The sequence below is a fragment of the Lytechinus variegatus genome, chromosome 6 (assembly GCF_018143015.1).
Source record: "Lytechinus variegatus isolate NC3 chromosome 6, Lvar_3.0, whole genome shotgun sequence".
In the NCBI taxonomy this organism is placed as follows: domain Eukaryota; kingdom Metazoa; phylum Echinodermata; class Echinoidea; order Temnopleuroida; family Toxopneustidae; genus Lytechinus; species Lytechinus variegatus.
Genome location: NC_054745.1, coordinates 32,285,796 through 32,298,377, shown reverse-complemented (window position 1 = coordinate 32,298,377; position 12,582 = coordinate 32,285,796). Strand labels below are relative to the sequence as shown.

At 32.6% G+C, this 12,582-nt stretch overlaps 1 protein-coding gene across 1 annotated transcript; it reads right to left on the bottom strand.

Annotated features, from left to right (window-relative positions):
- Window positions 1-3,379: 3,379 nt before the first annotated feature.
- On the bottom strand, window positions 3,380-12,108 carry LOC121417719. The gene is made up of 4 exons (XM_041611453.1): window positions 11,988-12,108; window positions 5,352-5,554; window positions 4,282-4,386; window positions 3,380-3,440 (listed from the first exon to the last, which is right to left on the bottom strand). Exons 1-4 carry the CDS (start codon window positions 12,102-12,104, stop codon window positions 3,380-3,382), a joined length of 486 nt encoding a protein of 161 aa, XP_041467387.1. The 5' UTR covers window positions 12,105-12,108.
- Between the last annotated feature and the right edge of the window lie 474 nt (window positions 12,109-12,582).

Below are 12,582 nucleotides of genomic sequence, written 5' to 3'. Positions count from 1 at the left end.
CTCAAGTGAATTCTTTTTTTTATTTCATTTCCATTCAAAACATAATACAAAGTAATATAAAACAATACAAATCAAATACAATTTTACAGAAGGGCATTCTTACTTCGTAAAAAAAACAGTATAATATAGAGAATAAATGGATATGGAAATGAGGGGGATCCACTTAAAAGCAAAGCTTGTAAAATTGTGGATCCCCCTTGGAAAAGAAGAAATTATAGTCGACTTACTATATGCGTACATGCATGTATTACAGGAAAGAAAAAGAGAAAAAGAAATCATATTGACGGAAACATAAAAACTGAACAAATGCAAAGCTTTTCACACAAAGAGGTCTTCGTTGCAAAGGATATGTTGCGCAAGACAGGAAAAAAAACAGAGAGAGGTGATGACAAGACGTAGAAGACAAGACAAAACAAGAGACAGGACAGTACAAGACAACTAGTTTTTTAAAAAGGAGTAAAACTAAGAATGGGAAAGGGCTGACCATGAACCAGCTTGATCTGGTGAAAAAAACAAAGGATATGACTGGACAATATAGATGAAAAAAGATAAAATAAAAGTGAAAAATGTAAGGATCATAATCAAGATAATGAAGTGTTAGTTCCGTTGAGAATTATAGGAATAAAGCAGGATACGTTTGAGTTTACGTTTGAATGAATTCAAGGAGACACTGTCTTTAACATTATTAGCGAGTGAGTTCCAGAATTTAGGACCGTTGAATAGGAATGTATTTTTGGCCAGTAAAGTTCTGTAAAGTGGGATGTGAAGTTCGTCAGAGTGTCTCGTGGGGTAGTTATGATAAAATTGATTTTTTGGGAACATGGCATCAAAAATATGGGGAAGTGCATTATTATTATAACTATACATGAAGTGCCCTAACTGTAGTAAATACAGGTCTTGACTTTCAACAGTTTACTTTCTAGAAAAAGTGGGTCCGTATGAGAACGGAAACATGTACTATGAATAATACGAAGTGCTTTCTTTTGCAAAAGCAACAATTTATCTAATAAATATTGATGGGTATCACCCCAAATAAGAATCCCATAGTTCAAATAAGGCAAGATTAAGGATGAGTAGAGCATGATTAATGATGTGGAGGGAATGCAAAATTTTAGCCTATTAATAATACCAATATTTCGTGCAATTATTTTGGATATATTTTCAATATGATTTTTCCAAAAAAGTTTACTGTCAACTGTTATTCCAAGAAATTTGGTGTAAGGTACCATTTCTAATGGGGTATTATCAAATATAATGTTCATCGGTAACTTGTCTATGGAATTACTAAATAACATGTATTTTGTTTTGTTAAGGTTCAAAGATAATCGATTGGCTCTTATCCACTCAGTAACATTAATAAGTTCAGAATTAATAACATCAACTAAAGTTTGTGGATTCTGATGAGAAAAAAATAAGGTCGAATCATCTGCAAACAAGATAAGGGATAATATTTTGGATGATCTACAGAAATCATTTATATAAATTGTGAAAAGAAGTGGGCCCAATAAGCTACCCTGGGGGACTCCACAGTTAACATATTTCAAATTGGAGTTATGATCTTTAACAAACACGTATTGTTGTCTGTTAAGTAGGTAGCTCCTGAACCACTCCAAGGCCTTCCCTCGCACACCATAGTGAGATATTTTTTTAAGTAGGATTTCATGATTAATGGTATCGAAGGCCTTGGAGTAGTCCAGAAAAATACCCACAAGGTGACTAGATTTGTCTAGAGCATTGACTACTTTGTTGACAAAATTCATCAGGGCATGAGTGGTGTTGTGCTTGTCGCGAAACCCAAATTGAACATCAGATAAAATATTATGCATTGACAAAAATTTTTCTGTTCTGACGTATACTATTCTTTCAAGGATCTTAGAAAATGTGGACAAAAGAGAAATAGGTCGGTAATTACCGACATCCAACTTATCACCTTTTTTAAATAAAGGAATTACCTTGGCTATCTTCATTTGATTTGGTACTGTACCATTTTCTAAGGAAAGGTTGAATATATGCACCAGCGGGGAAACAATAGAATTTATTACGGATTTTAAAATAAAATTATTAATTTCATCAAAGCCAGGGCTTTTTTTATTTTTCAAGCCAGATACTATATCAATAACTTCTTGATTATATGTTACACCACCGATTTAACACCGGTGCAAAATGACTGGTCTGGTCCTCTAGGTACTCCGGTTAACACCACAGATTTTGCTCTCTATCCAGCATCAGAATCCACAATAAATGAGCCCTATTCCGGGGGTGGGTGAGGGGGGGGGGGGCACTTTCAAGGACGAGTGGATACCATGCGCGACCATTGGGTCCCGGAAAGTACCCTAAACAAGTATTTTCCTTATTCTGAAATTGCACCCTTATGAGGTATAGGTGTGTGAAACCCTACCCTTAACAAGTATTGGAAACAAAACGATACCCTTGGCAAGTATATTCTCGAATTGAATCCCAAAACAAGAACAGCGATATTTTAATTGTTATACATGTTATATATGTCACGAACTTCGGTCGTCGGTTTTATCTTTACCTAGATCATGCATATCATCGGGTTAAAAGTTCGGCCCTACCTCCCACATGCGCAAATCGGACTCTAAACACTTAGTGTTGACTGTTGGGACAAAACGTACATCCTTATTAAAACATTTTAGTCTTTTTTATATCCTTGAAAATTTGACACGTAGCTTTCCTAATAAAACAGTTACTTTTTTTATTATTTGGTTGTTTTTGACACTCCTAAGACGTTACGTACGTACGTAACGTGCGCTATCTTGGAAAAAAACATGCTTTTACTTTCTTTTTTTTGGTCGCGCATGGTATCAACTCTTCAATGACAATGGAGAAGAATAGGGGTCATTGTCGACATTTGGTGGCCGGGTTGTGACATTGTCTTCACATTCAGACCGGACAAAGAAATTGAAAATACATGTATATCGTTTGTCCAGAGTCCAGGAAGACACAGCGGGCTTGATTCACCAATTGAAAGAAATTAATCAAATGAAGGAGATTTTTTTTCATTCCATAGAACATTAATGTATACTAAGTGATCCCGTTTATTTTTTAGATTATTATTTTTTTCGTTTTTTAATTTTTATCTTGAATTGCTTTTGAAGTTTTCAATTGGAATTTGCTATTTCCCGACACAAGCTTGAAAATCACTTTGGAAAACCGACAATTTCAAAGGCAATTTCATTTCAAGCAGTTCATACACCCCCACGTGTCAAATGATATAAACATACAACAAAAATGAGATATGAAAATTGAAGTTAATTGGCAAAAGCTTGATTACACATAATGTCGAAAACATGAGAATGAGAAACCAAATATTTTGATCTTGCAGAAAATCTAGGTCCGCCGTGATTAAAAACAATATTTAAGTCATCAAATCAAAACTAAGACTGGATATATCACATTCTTGACCATTACTGTTTATACTGTATATACATTACATTAAAAAAAGACAATAAAACTTAAAACAAAAAAAATAAAACTATCAGTTCATGATAATGTGTCTTGATAATAATGAATAGTAAGATCAGTAATAATTATAATAACAATAATAAGACTAATAGTAATGACGATGATGATAATGATTAATAATAAACAGGATTTATAGTGCGCCTGTTACGATCTTATTAGCGAATCGTGCTTATAAGTGTAACTCGCCGGGTAAGTTCGCGTAAAAGTGTTTTATTGCAAATATAATGTACGAGCACACAGTGAATGGGTACTTTATGCGAGAAAATCACTTCAGTACAAAATATTCACGCACAAACACTCCGTATGTTTCTTTTTTTCCAACTACTTAAGTTTTTCTTTTGGGTGGGGGGTTGTAGTCCGTTCTAAAAAAAAACTTTCTTTCTCATCACAAAATAAAAGAGATTTAAGACATAATAACCTGGTAAAAAAACTGCAGCATATTTTTCATTTGGAGCAAATCATAGGCGATCGTGTACGTGTGCATGCAGTGGATCCTATGCGTGCATCCGGTGCGATGGTGTACAAACAAATGGTACCAAGCAACACAGAGGCAGTGCGTGCACACACTGGACACATTTTCAATAAGCTAGGGAGCGAGTTACACTATAGCAGGAGTTTACAGTTTAAGACCGTAACATGCGCCAGATTCAGTCCGCAGAGTGCCCAAGGCGCATTTAAAGAAGTGAGAGGGAGAGAGGGAAAGAGGAAAAAAGGAAGTATAGCTATGCTATTCAGTGTACATTTGTGTAAATATTTTACATGGACAATATTGTCGAATATTCAGGTTGAACTTACCGAATTATAAACCGCTTAACGTCGGATACTAGATTGAGAATCTGTGTGCTACCTCCGATAATCCAGCTGTTCATCTTATCATTCGGGTAGTCTGCCGCCTCATGTCTATACAAATAGATAAACAATTGGTTAGATATACATGTAATCATGAATATATACAAATATGAATGAATAAACGAAATGAATAAATACATAATTTTATATATATATATAAAAAATATGCTGAAGATAATGCAATGCCAATATAGTTTTTATTGTTCTTTACCCGAATTTTCGACGGACCTCCGTCTTCTTCAGGAGTACATACAATGTGATATCATTGAATACAATACTATATTGGCATTGAAAACATTATCTTCAGCATATTTTGTTACCATTAGAGAAGCCAATACGTGAAGATTTAAGATATTTATATATATATATATAATTATGTATGTATTCGTTTCGTTCATTTCCATTTTCAACATTTACATTTTTTATCGCACGTTTCGATATACACGTACATAAGCAATAAAACACATAGCAAATTTCTACCTGCAGAAAAAAAGTCATGATTAATAAAGAAGGCTGGTAAAATAATGGAGCTTGTAGGGTACAGCCTCCTAATAAAAATATTCATTTTTCTTTATTAATACACCCCCTCCCCCCGACAACGCGAGCATAAGACCATGTAAAAGCAACATTTCGGGAAATAATTAAAATGGAAACAGAAAATGATAAAGAGAATAAATTTCATATATATATATATATATATATATATACATTCAATATCCTGAAAGAAATTAGATGGGGATAGAAAATATCCTCCCTTGAAAATTTGGTGAGGCCAAAAATATGTCTCTGCCTGGAATTAATTTTAACGTAATTTCTTCATGTCCAGAAAATGTCGACCACAAAAACCACACTGTCTGGATACCCGACCGGTGTGGCGGGCACACGCAACGAAATGCTCAATCTGAACTGTCTTATTAATTGTGATTACAGAGCAAATTCCTTTGTGAAAGTATTAATACACTAAATCCTTCGATTGAAACTTCCTTTGCTTTTCAGTCTGCTTAGAGTACTGTTACCTCTCTAAACAGAAGTATGATGTTCGGATCTCATTCACAAAGTCCAGTCTATCTCCCCCATCAGCGGATAAGGCCTTTATTAATTTGTCATCCCCCTCAACCTCAGCTTGGGATAGAGTTTTCTCCCGGGTGCAGTCATTGTCTCCTTCAATGGTGTCGATTTGGTAGGCGAGCTTGTATTCAATTTCCGCTTTCATTTCATTCTAAAAAAAGAAATTAAAAAAGCAATGATAATAATAGAAATGATCATGATAATAATGATATAATGATGAAAAGATGCTGATTATCATTAATAAGAATGATAATAACAATGACCATAACAGAAAAGCTATAGATATGATTTGGTTTTTTTATTTGATTTGAATTCATTTTCCACTCTTGTTTTAATTTACAATTCTTAGTAATACCTACATAATCAACAGAGAATAATTGTAATTATAATTCCTAATAACACATACATGATAAACAAACAAAATTATTACAATGTAAATTTGAAAATGTGAATATGTATACAACATTAACAAAGTATTCAATACCCATACAAGTACAATAAGATGTTTCTCCGACAAAATCCAAAAAAAAGTTGCGGAACCTAAATTAAAAGCAGGACTTGTATATCTTAGATCCCTATAAATACGAGTAGTATCACGATAACTGTCTTTCACGTGGTAAAACATAGAATAAACCCATCACTGTTTGAACTGACTACATAAATTCAACATAAATAAATTCAACAAATGCACAGTGGGCAAAAGTACAATGAAAAGCTAAAAGGAGTAAAGAAAAGGGATAGGGGGGGGGGATAAAAATAGTCAGTCAATGTTGAGGTGAAGTGTATTTGGGAAGCAATATGTTTTTCATTATTTGTTTAAATGCTTGCAATCTTTGAGGTAACTTTAGGCTGCAATTTCAGAGTTTAGTGCCCATAAACGCAAATTTTCTATTTGCAAAACTGTTTTCTTATCAATGGAATATGAAAAAGAGTCTGAATGTATTGTTGGGTACTTATGTATGGATCTGTTAGTGATCTGTTTAGTGAATAAATTTGGAAAACAAATATTTGGCAATTCTTTCTGTTGTATTTAAATATGAATTGTCCTAACTGAAAATAAATGTGATTAGTGTAAGAAGAAAAACTTTCTTTTGAAATAATACGGACAATTTTTTTAGCAAGTAAAGTCTGTCAAGATAAACTTTGGAAACGTTTCCCCTAAACAAGGAAACCTTTATTAAGGTAGGGTATATTTCAAGTCAAGTGAGTTGAAGATGGAAATAGTAAATGTTTGTTAATCGTTCCGATATTTCTGGGAAAAAAGTTTTGCATACGCTGTCAATGTGAACTTTCCAAAGATAATTTTTCATCTTTAGTAATTTCCAAAAATTTTAGGAGAGGTGACTTTCTCAATAATGGTGTCGCCAATGATTAAGTCGCTGGGAAGATTGCAATTAGAATTGCCAAATAACATATATTGATTGACAATTCGTTTGTTCTGATCCATTGTCTAATAGTAATTGGGTCCTTATTAGCAGTTCTGAGAAGATGATTCTAGATATTGATAAGGATCCGATAGCCGAGGAAATAATGCCTCTGTATAGGCCTTAAAGGGGAATCCAGTCTTGGCCATAAAATGTTGTGTTGGGAAGGAGAAAAATAAATTGAACAGAATGGTGAAAGTTTGAAAGAAATTGGACAAGCAATAAGAAAGTTATAGCTGCTTTAAAATTGAGATCACTAATACTATGTAGATTTCAAATTGGCAACTGGGTAAGTAAATTATGACAAGGGGCAAGGACAACTTTCCCATAGGCCATGTACTTTATTATCAGGGATTTGTGGTTTTCTCCTGAGTACCCATTCCCCTGGGGCAGTAATCTAAATATAACCCATGTAGTATATTGTTTTATGTCCTCATGAAAGAAAAATATAATTTGAAATAAAACTTTTGGGAAAAATGACATTTTAGCCATAATATGTATTGGAGTACATGGAAGAGTAGTCCTTGCCTTACATCACTATGACATCCCATATGCGGCCAATTTGAAAACTCCATGGGTATAGTGATTACCAATATTTACAACTTTTAAAAATTCATATCTTTCTTTTTGTTTGTCCAATATTGTTCAAACTTTCACCTATCAACTTGTCTGATTTTTCTTTTCCTTATAAAAAACAAGTTTTTATTTGGGTTGGATTCCCCTTTAATAATGATATTTGTAACTGTCATTTTTCATCACCATCGTCTTCATCGTCATTATTATGATCAAAATCGTTTTTATCGTTAACCAATAATAAGATACAATGGTCAGGGTTTTATATGTATCACGTATTCAGTGCCTAGAGCATGAAGATAATGTGAATGCAAAGAAAATCGAGCTATTTTAAAAGAAAATGCATTCAAGGAAAATGCACTGTTAATTGAAGCGTTACTCCGAGCTGAAAACAATTATATTTTTAAACAATGGGGTAAAATTCACCAGGCAAAATGGTCAATATCTAAAAAGAAATAATGAATTTTTTTAATAAAAAAAAATAAAGAAATATTTTATTAAATTATTATATACACGTCGTCATGAATATTGATTAGCTGGCCAAATGAAGTTCAATTCCCACCTCCCCTTTTTTATATTATTACAAGAAACCATAAGTGATTGATATTTTCATGCACGTGTATTTATGTCTAGAGTTATAATGAAATAAATTACAGCAAGGAATATCTTGTGCATTATGTAAGTTTTCATTCCATAATATTAGGTCTTTGAGGGGAATATTTGAATAAACGTAACTTCAGGTAATGAACAAAAAAACGAACAAATGAGGAAGTATGTTCATTGACTATTCATGAAGACATGCACAGGACCTGCACAGAACTGTTTCACCGAAATATAGAAAATAAATTTGTCATGACTTTGCTATTCCTTGTCCGATTTGGATCAAATTTTCAGTGTTTTTTTGCCTGATTTTTGTTTGTTTAAATCATATAATTTTTTTTAGCCTGGAGTACCCCGTTAAAGGGGCGTCGTTTCTCCAAAGGTGGCTGCGAATAATCACCCCTATTATTGTGGAGTTGAAAAGGGGAAGAAGAGGGGAAACGGGATAATAGTGAGAAAGAAAGGAAGGAAAAAGATTGGTCAATTATTTTTATCATACTTATTTATTCATTTCAATTCAATTTATTTATTTCCATATTCAAATTTAAATCGTACGATAAAAAACATGTTAAAAATAATAACAAAGATTGATTAAAAATTACAAAAATACGAAAAATACCAGTACCAAAAGCTACAAAAATACAAATTTAATTCGTCAGATCTGTAAACAGGCATGTTAAGTTCGAGGGCTTTTCAGCATGGGTATTTTAACATAAAGATAACACTAGATACGTGCACATAAAATAGATAGTAACCTAGGTTCTTTACATAAAAATATCAGGAAAATCAAGAATACAATTATCGTTCAACAATATCGTTCATACTATAAAATTCATGACGAATTGGTGAAATGAGAAAGGTTACTATAGACACTAAAATGTAATCTAATAAAATCAAAATCTAAAATCTATAATATATATGACATATTGAATAATTCAACCCAGAAAATTAGTCAAATTAAAATAGCTGAACATGTTATAGAATATTGGATAACAAAGCTGAAGTATAAATTCTGGGATATAATTATCATTGAATAACATAATAATGCAATGAACTTGAGTACAAAATGAATAAAATGAGTATCGTATAGTGGTGTTAAAACCAAAAATAAGGTGACTGCTCCCCCCCCCCCCCCCCTCCGAACAGAAACCACGTTACTTGTGACTTGTCTGAGATTAAAGTGTGTAACGCAAGTAATATTTGCAGGTAGTTGGTCCCTGGAAACATATGGAAAATTTACGACTTAACAAGAGTGGCCGAGGTAATTATATCGCAGTCCAATAATGCTCAATATTAAATCAGGCATTGTCAAAATTCGGCATTAGCGTATTTTATGACCACCCAGAAGACACTTTCTGTAACGTCTATTGAAAATGCCCGTCAAGTGAAGAATTTAGTTGCAAAAGGGAGTAGGTCCAGTTTGGACTATTCCGAGAAATAAAAAACTAGATTGTCATAATGTACTACCATATTATGTGAACATAAAATTGGGTATAAAAGAAATATACCTCTCTCAATTTTTTCTATATATTTTTTTAAATTATCATTGTGGAAAGTGATTTTTCTTTGCCACTTTCATTCACGTTTTCACTTGAATTTCAAATTTTCTTTTGGAACATCAGAGTGACTAAATATTTAGAGGTTTAGAGACAGAAAACAATAAAAATTTATAAAAAAAATGGACCTAACCCTTTTTGGCAAATAAGTTTTTCAGAAGAGTTTGGTTCCAAAAGGGGTTAGGTCCACTCCAAGAAAATATATTTTTTAATGTTCCCTTATTGCAAATTTCTTATGCGAAATTGAATTTTCTTGAGGACATAAAATTGGGTATAACAGAAATCTACCTGTCTTCACATTTTTTTAATATATTTTTATTTTTTTAATCTCTGTGGACCTAACCTCTTTTGCAACTAAACTAGAATGGCCCTTACCCCTTTTGAAAAAAGTGAGTTTTCTTTGCCATTTTAGTTTACTTCTTAATAGGAATTTCAACTTTTCTTTGGTATCATCTTATGGAGCTACTAAAAATCTATACTATTAGACATAAAATCAAATTTGATGGAAAATGGAGCTAACCAATTTCGCTAGTGAGCTCTTCAAATCATAATGGAATGATTAGAGGTCATTGTCGACATTTGGTGGACAGGTACAAAATACCATCTAAAGATACAAACTGGACCCCCAAAAAATGAGAAACGCTGTTTGGTCAGAGTCCGGGACGAGAACCTTAGTGCGCTATACAAATCTTTTTTTTTATCTTATTTGTGTGTGATGATGTTTGTGTTTGTTTTACTAATCCATCAGAGTGCAGACATGCATGTAGAAAAGATCACAGTGACATCAAATTATATTATTTGAGATGAAATATACTAGCATCAATCTTTCATGAAAAGGTGAAATAAATTAAAAACCTGTCTTGGGTGAAAAGCCAAAAAACAAGACGGTATTGCAAATTTTCTCATTTACTTGGCATTCATTCACCATTATACACAATAAACACGCTGTTTAAATTTGTTATACAACGTTGTTTACTGTATGAACCTTACAATAATCGTTTAAAATGTTTAAACCAGTGTTTAAAGTTTAAACAACAAAGTTTAATTTTCAATATCCAATCTTCAATAAATTAAAACATATTTGTTTAAACTGTTAAACAACTACTGTAAGATTCATATAGTAAGCAGTCGTGTATAAAGTCTTAAACAACGTTTTTACTGTGTAGTTTCCAACATTTGTTGTGTATTCAATTTCGGTAAATGCAGGTTTACTGTATTTAAAATTATATGTTTTCATGAAAAAGGGCAAATTTCATATGAAATGGACATTGGATAGTTCAAACACGTGATTTACATGACAGAATAATGGACCCACTTTTAGAATAATTTGTTATTGGAAAAAGCGTACACATTTAAAGGCCAAAAAAGAAGGGTTTTCAAAAAAAGCGGTACAAGACATGGTTATGTTGGCAACTATGAAATCGTAAAGGCTTTCACCAATCAAAAGATAAACCATAAGTTTAAACTAAAGGGCCCGTATTCTGAAGTCGGGCTAACCTAATCCCAAGTTTAAAGTTGTGGTTTAAGTAAGGATGGCCAATATTACATAAATCACTAACAGTAAAGATATCATATTTCAGCTCAATAGTGCCAATTGGCTCTCAAATCATTCACAATTGTCTAGGAAGTATAAACAGATGTCGTCACCATCGATGAATCAGGAAAGAGCACAGTATACATGAGAACCATACATCTTAATAAAGATTATGACACTTTTGGCTTCCAATGATATTAGCAATGAGTTAGACCATGGTCTAAGTTAAAGGGGAATCCAGCCTTGGCCATAAAATGTTGTGTTGGGAAGGAGAAAAATAAATTAAACAGAATGGTGAAAGATTGAAAGAAATTGGACAAGCAATAAGAAAGTTATAGCTGCTTTAAAATTGAGATCACTAATACTATGTAGATTTCAAATTGGCAACTGGGTAAGTAAATTATGACAAGGGGCAAGGACAACTTTCCCATAGGCCATGTACTTTATTATCAGGGATTTGTGGTTTTCTCCTAAGTACCCATTCCCCTGGGGCAGTAGTCTAAATATAACCCATGTAGTATATTGTTTTATGTCCTCATGAAAGAAAAATATAATTTGAAATAAAACTTTTGGGAAAATTACATTTTAGCCATAATATGTATTGGAGTACATGGAAGAGTAGTCCTTGCCTTACATCACTATGACATCCCATATGCGGCCAATTTGAAATCTCCATGGGTATAGTGATTACCAATATTGACATCTTTTAAAAAATTAATATCTTTTTTTTTTGTTTGTCTAATATTGTTCAAACTTTCACCTATCAACTTGTTTGATTTTTCTTTTCCTTATAAAAACAAGTTTTTATTTGGGTTGGATTCCCCTTTAAACCCGACTTCAGAATACGGGCCCTTGTGATTACTGAAACTCCGTAGTATATTATCTTTCTCGACTTACGTTCACCTCTACAGCTCTCCATGTCATTGATCCGCCTCTGAAATGGGTGGAGCTTACGATGTCGATGAAGACGATGAGGAGAGCGATGACAACCAGTGAAACCTTGATCCGGGTCATTTTACCTGTTATTTAAAAAAATATATGATAAAATATATTATCAGATATCAAATATCAAAGTTCTTATGATGGTAATCTTATAGCAGTTGTGATATCGATAAAGATGAGAAAATATTAATTATGATGATACTACTACTACTACTACAACTAAAGGTTGGAGGAGTGACAATATTTTCTAAATGTTGCATTTACCACTTTAAATGGTTCTTCCCAACACTTAAAATGTTGGATTCAGCTTTATACAAGGTTGGATGTAACGTTTGGAAAAGGTCGTCACTCCTCCAACCTCTCAAATGTTGATTTAACATTCGAATTTTTAGAGTTTGATAGCAACAACAATAGTAATAGTAATAATAATGATAATAATAACAACAATATTAATGTTAATAACAACAAACATAGTAATAGTAATAATAAAAATGATAATAATAACAAAAAAATAATAGTAACAACAATAATAATAATATTAACAATGAAA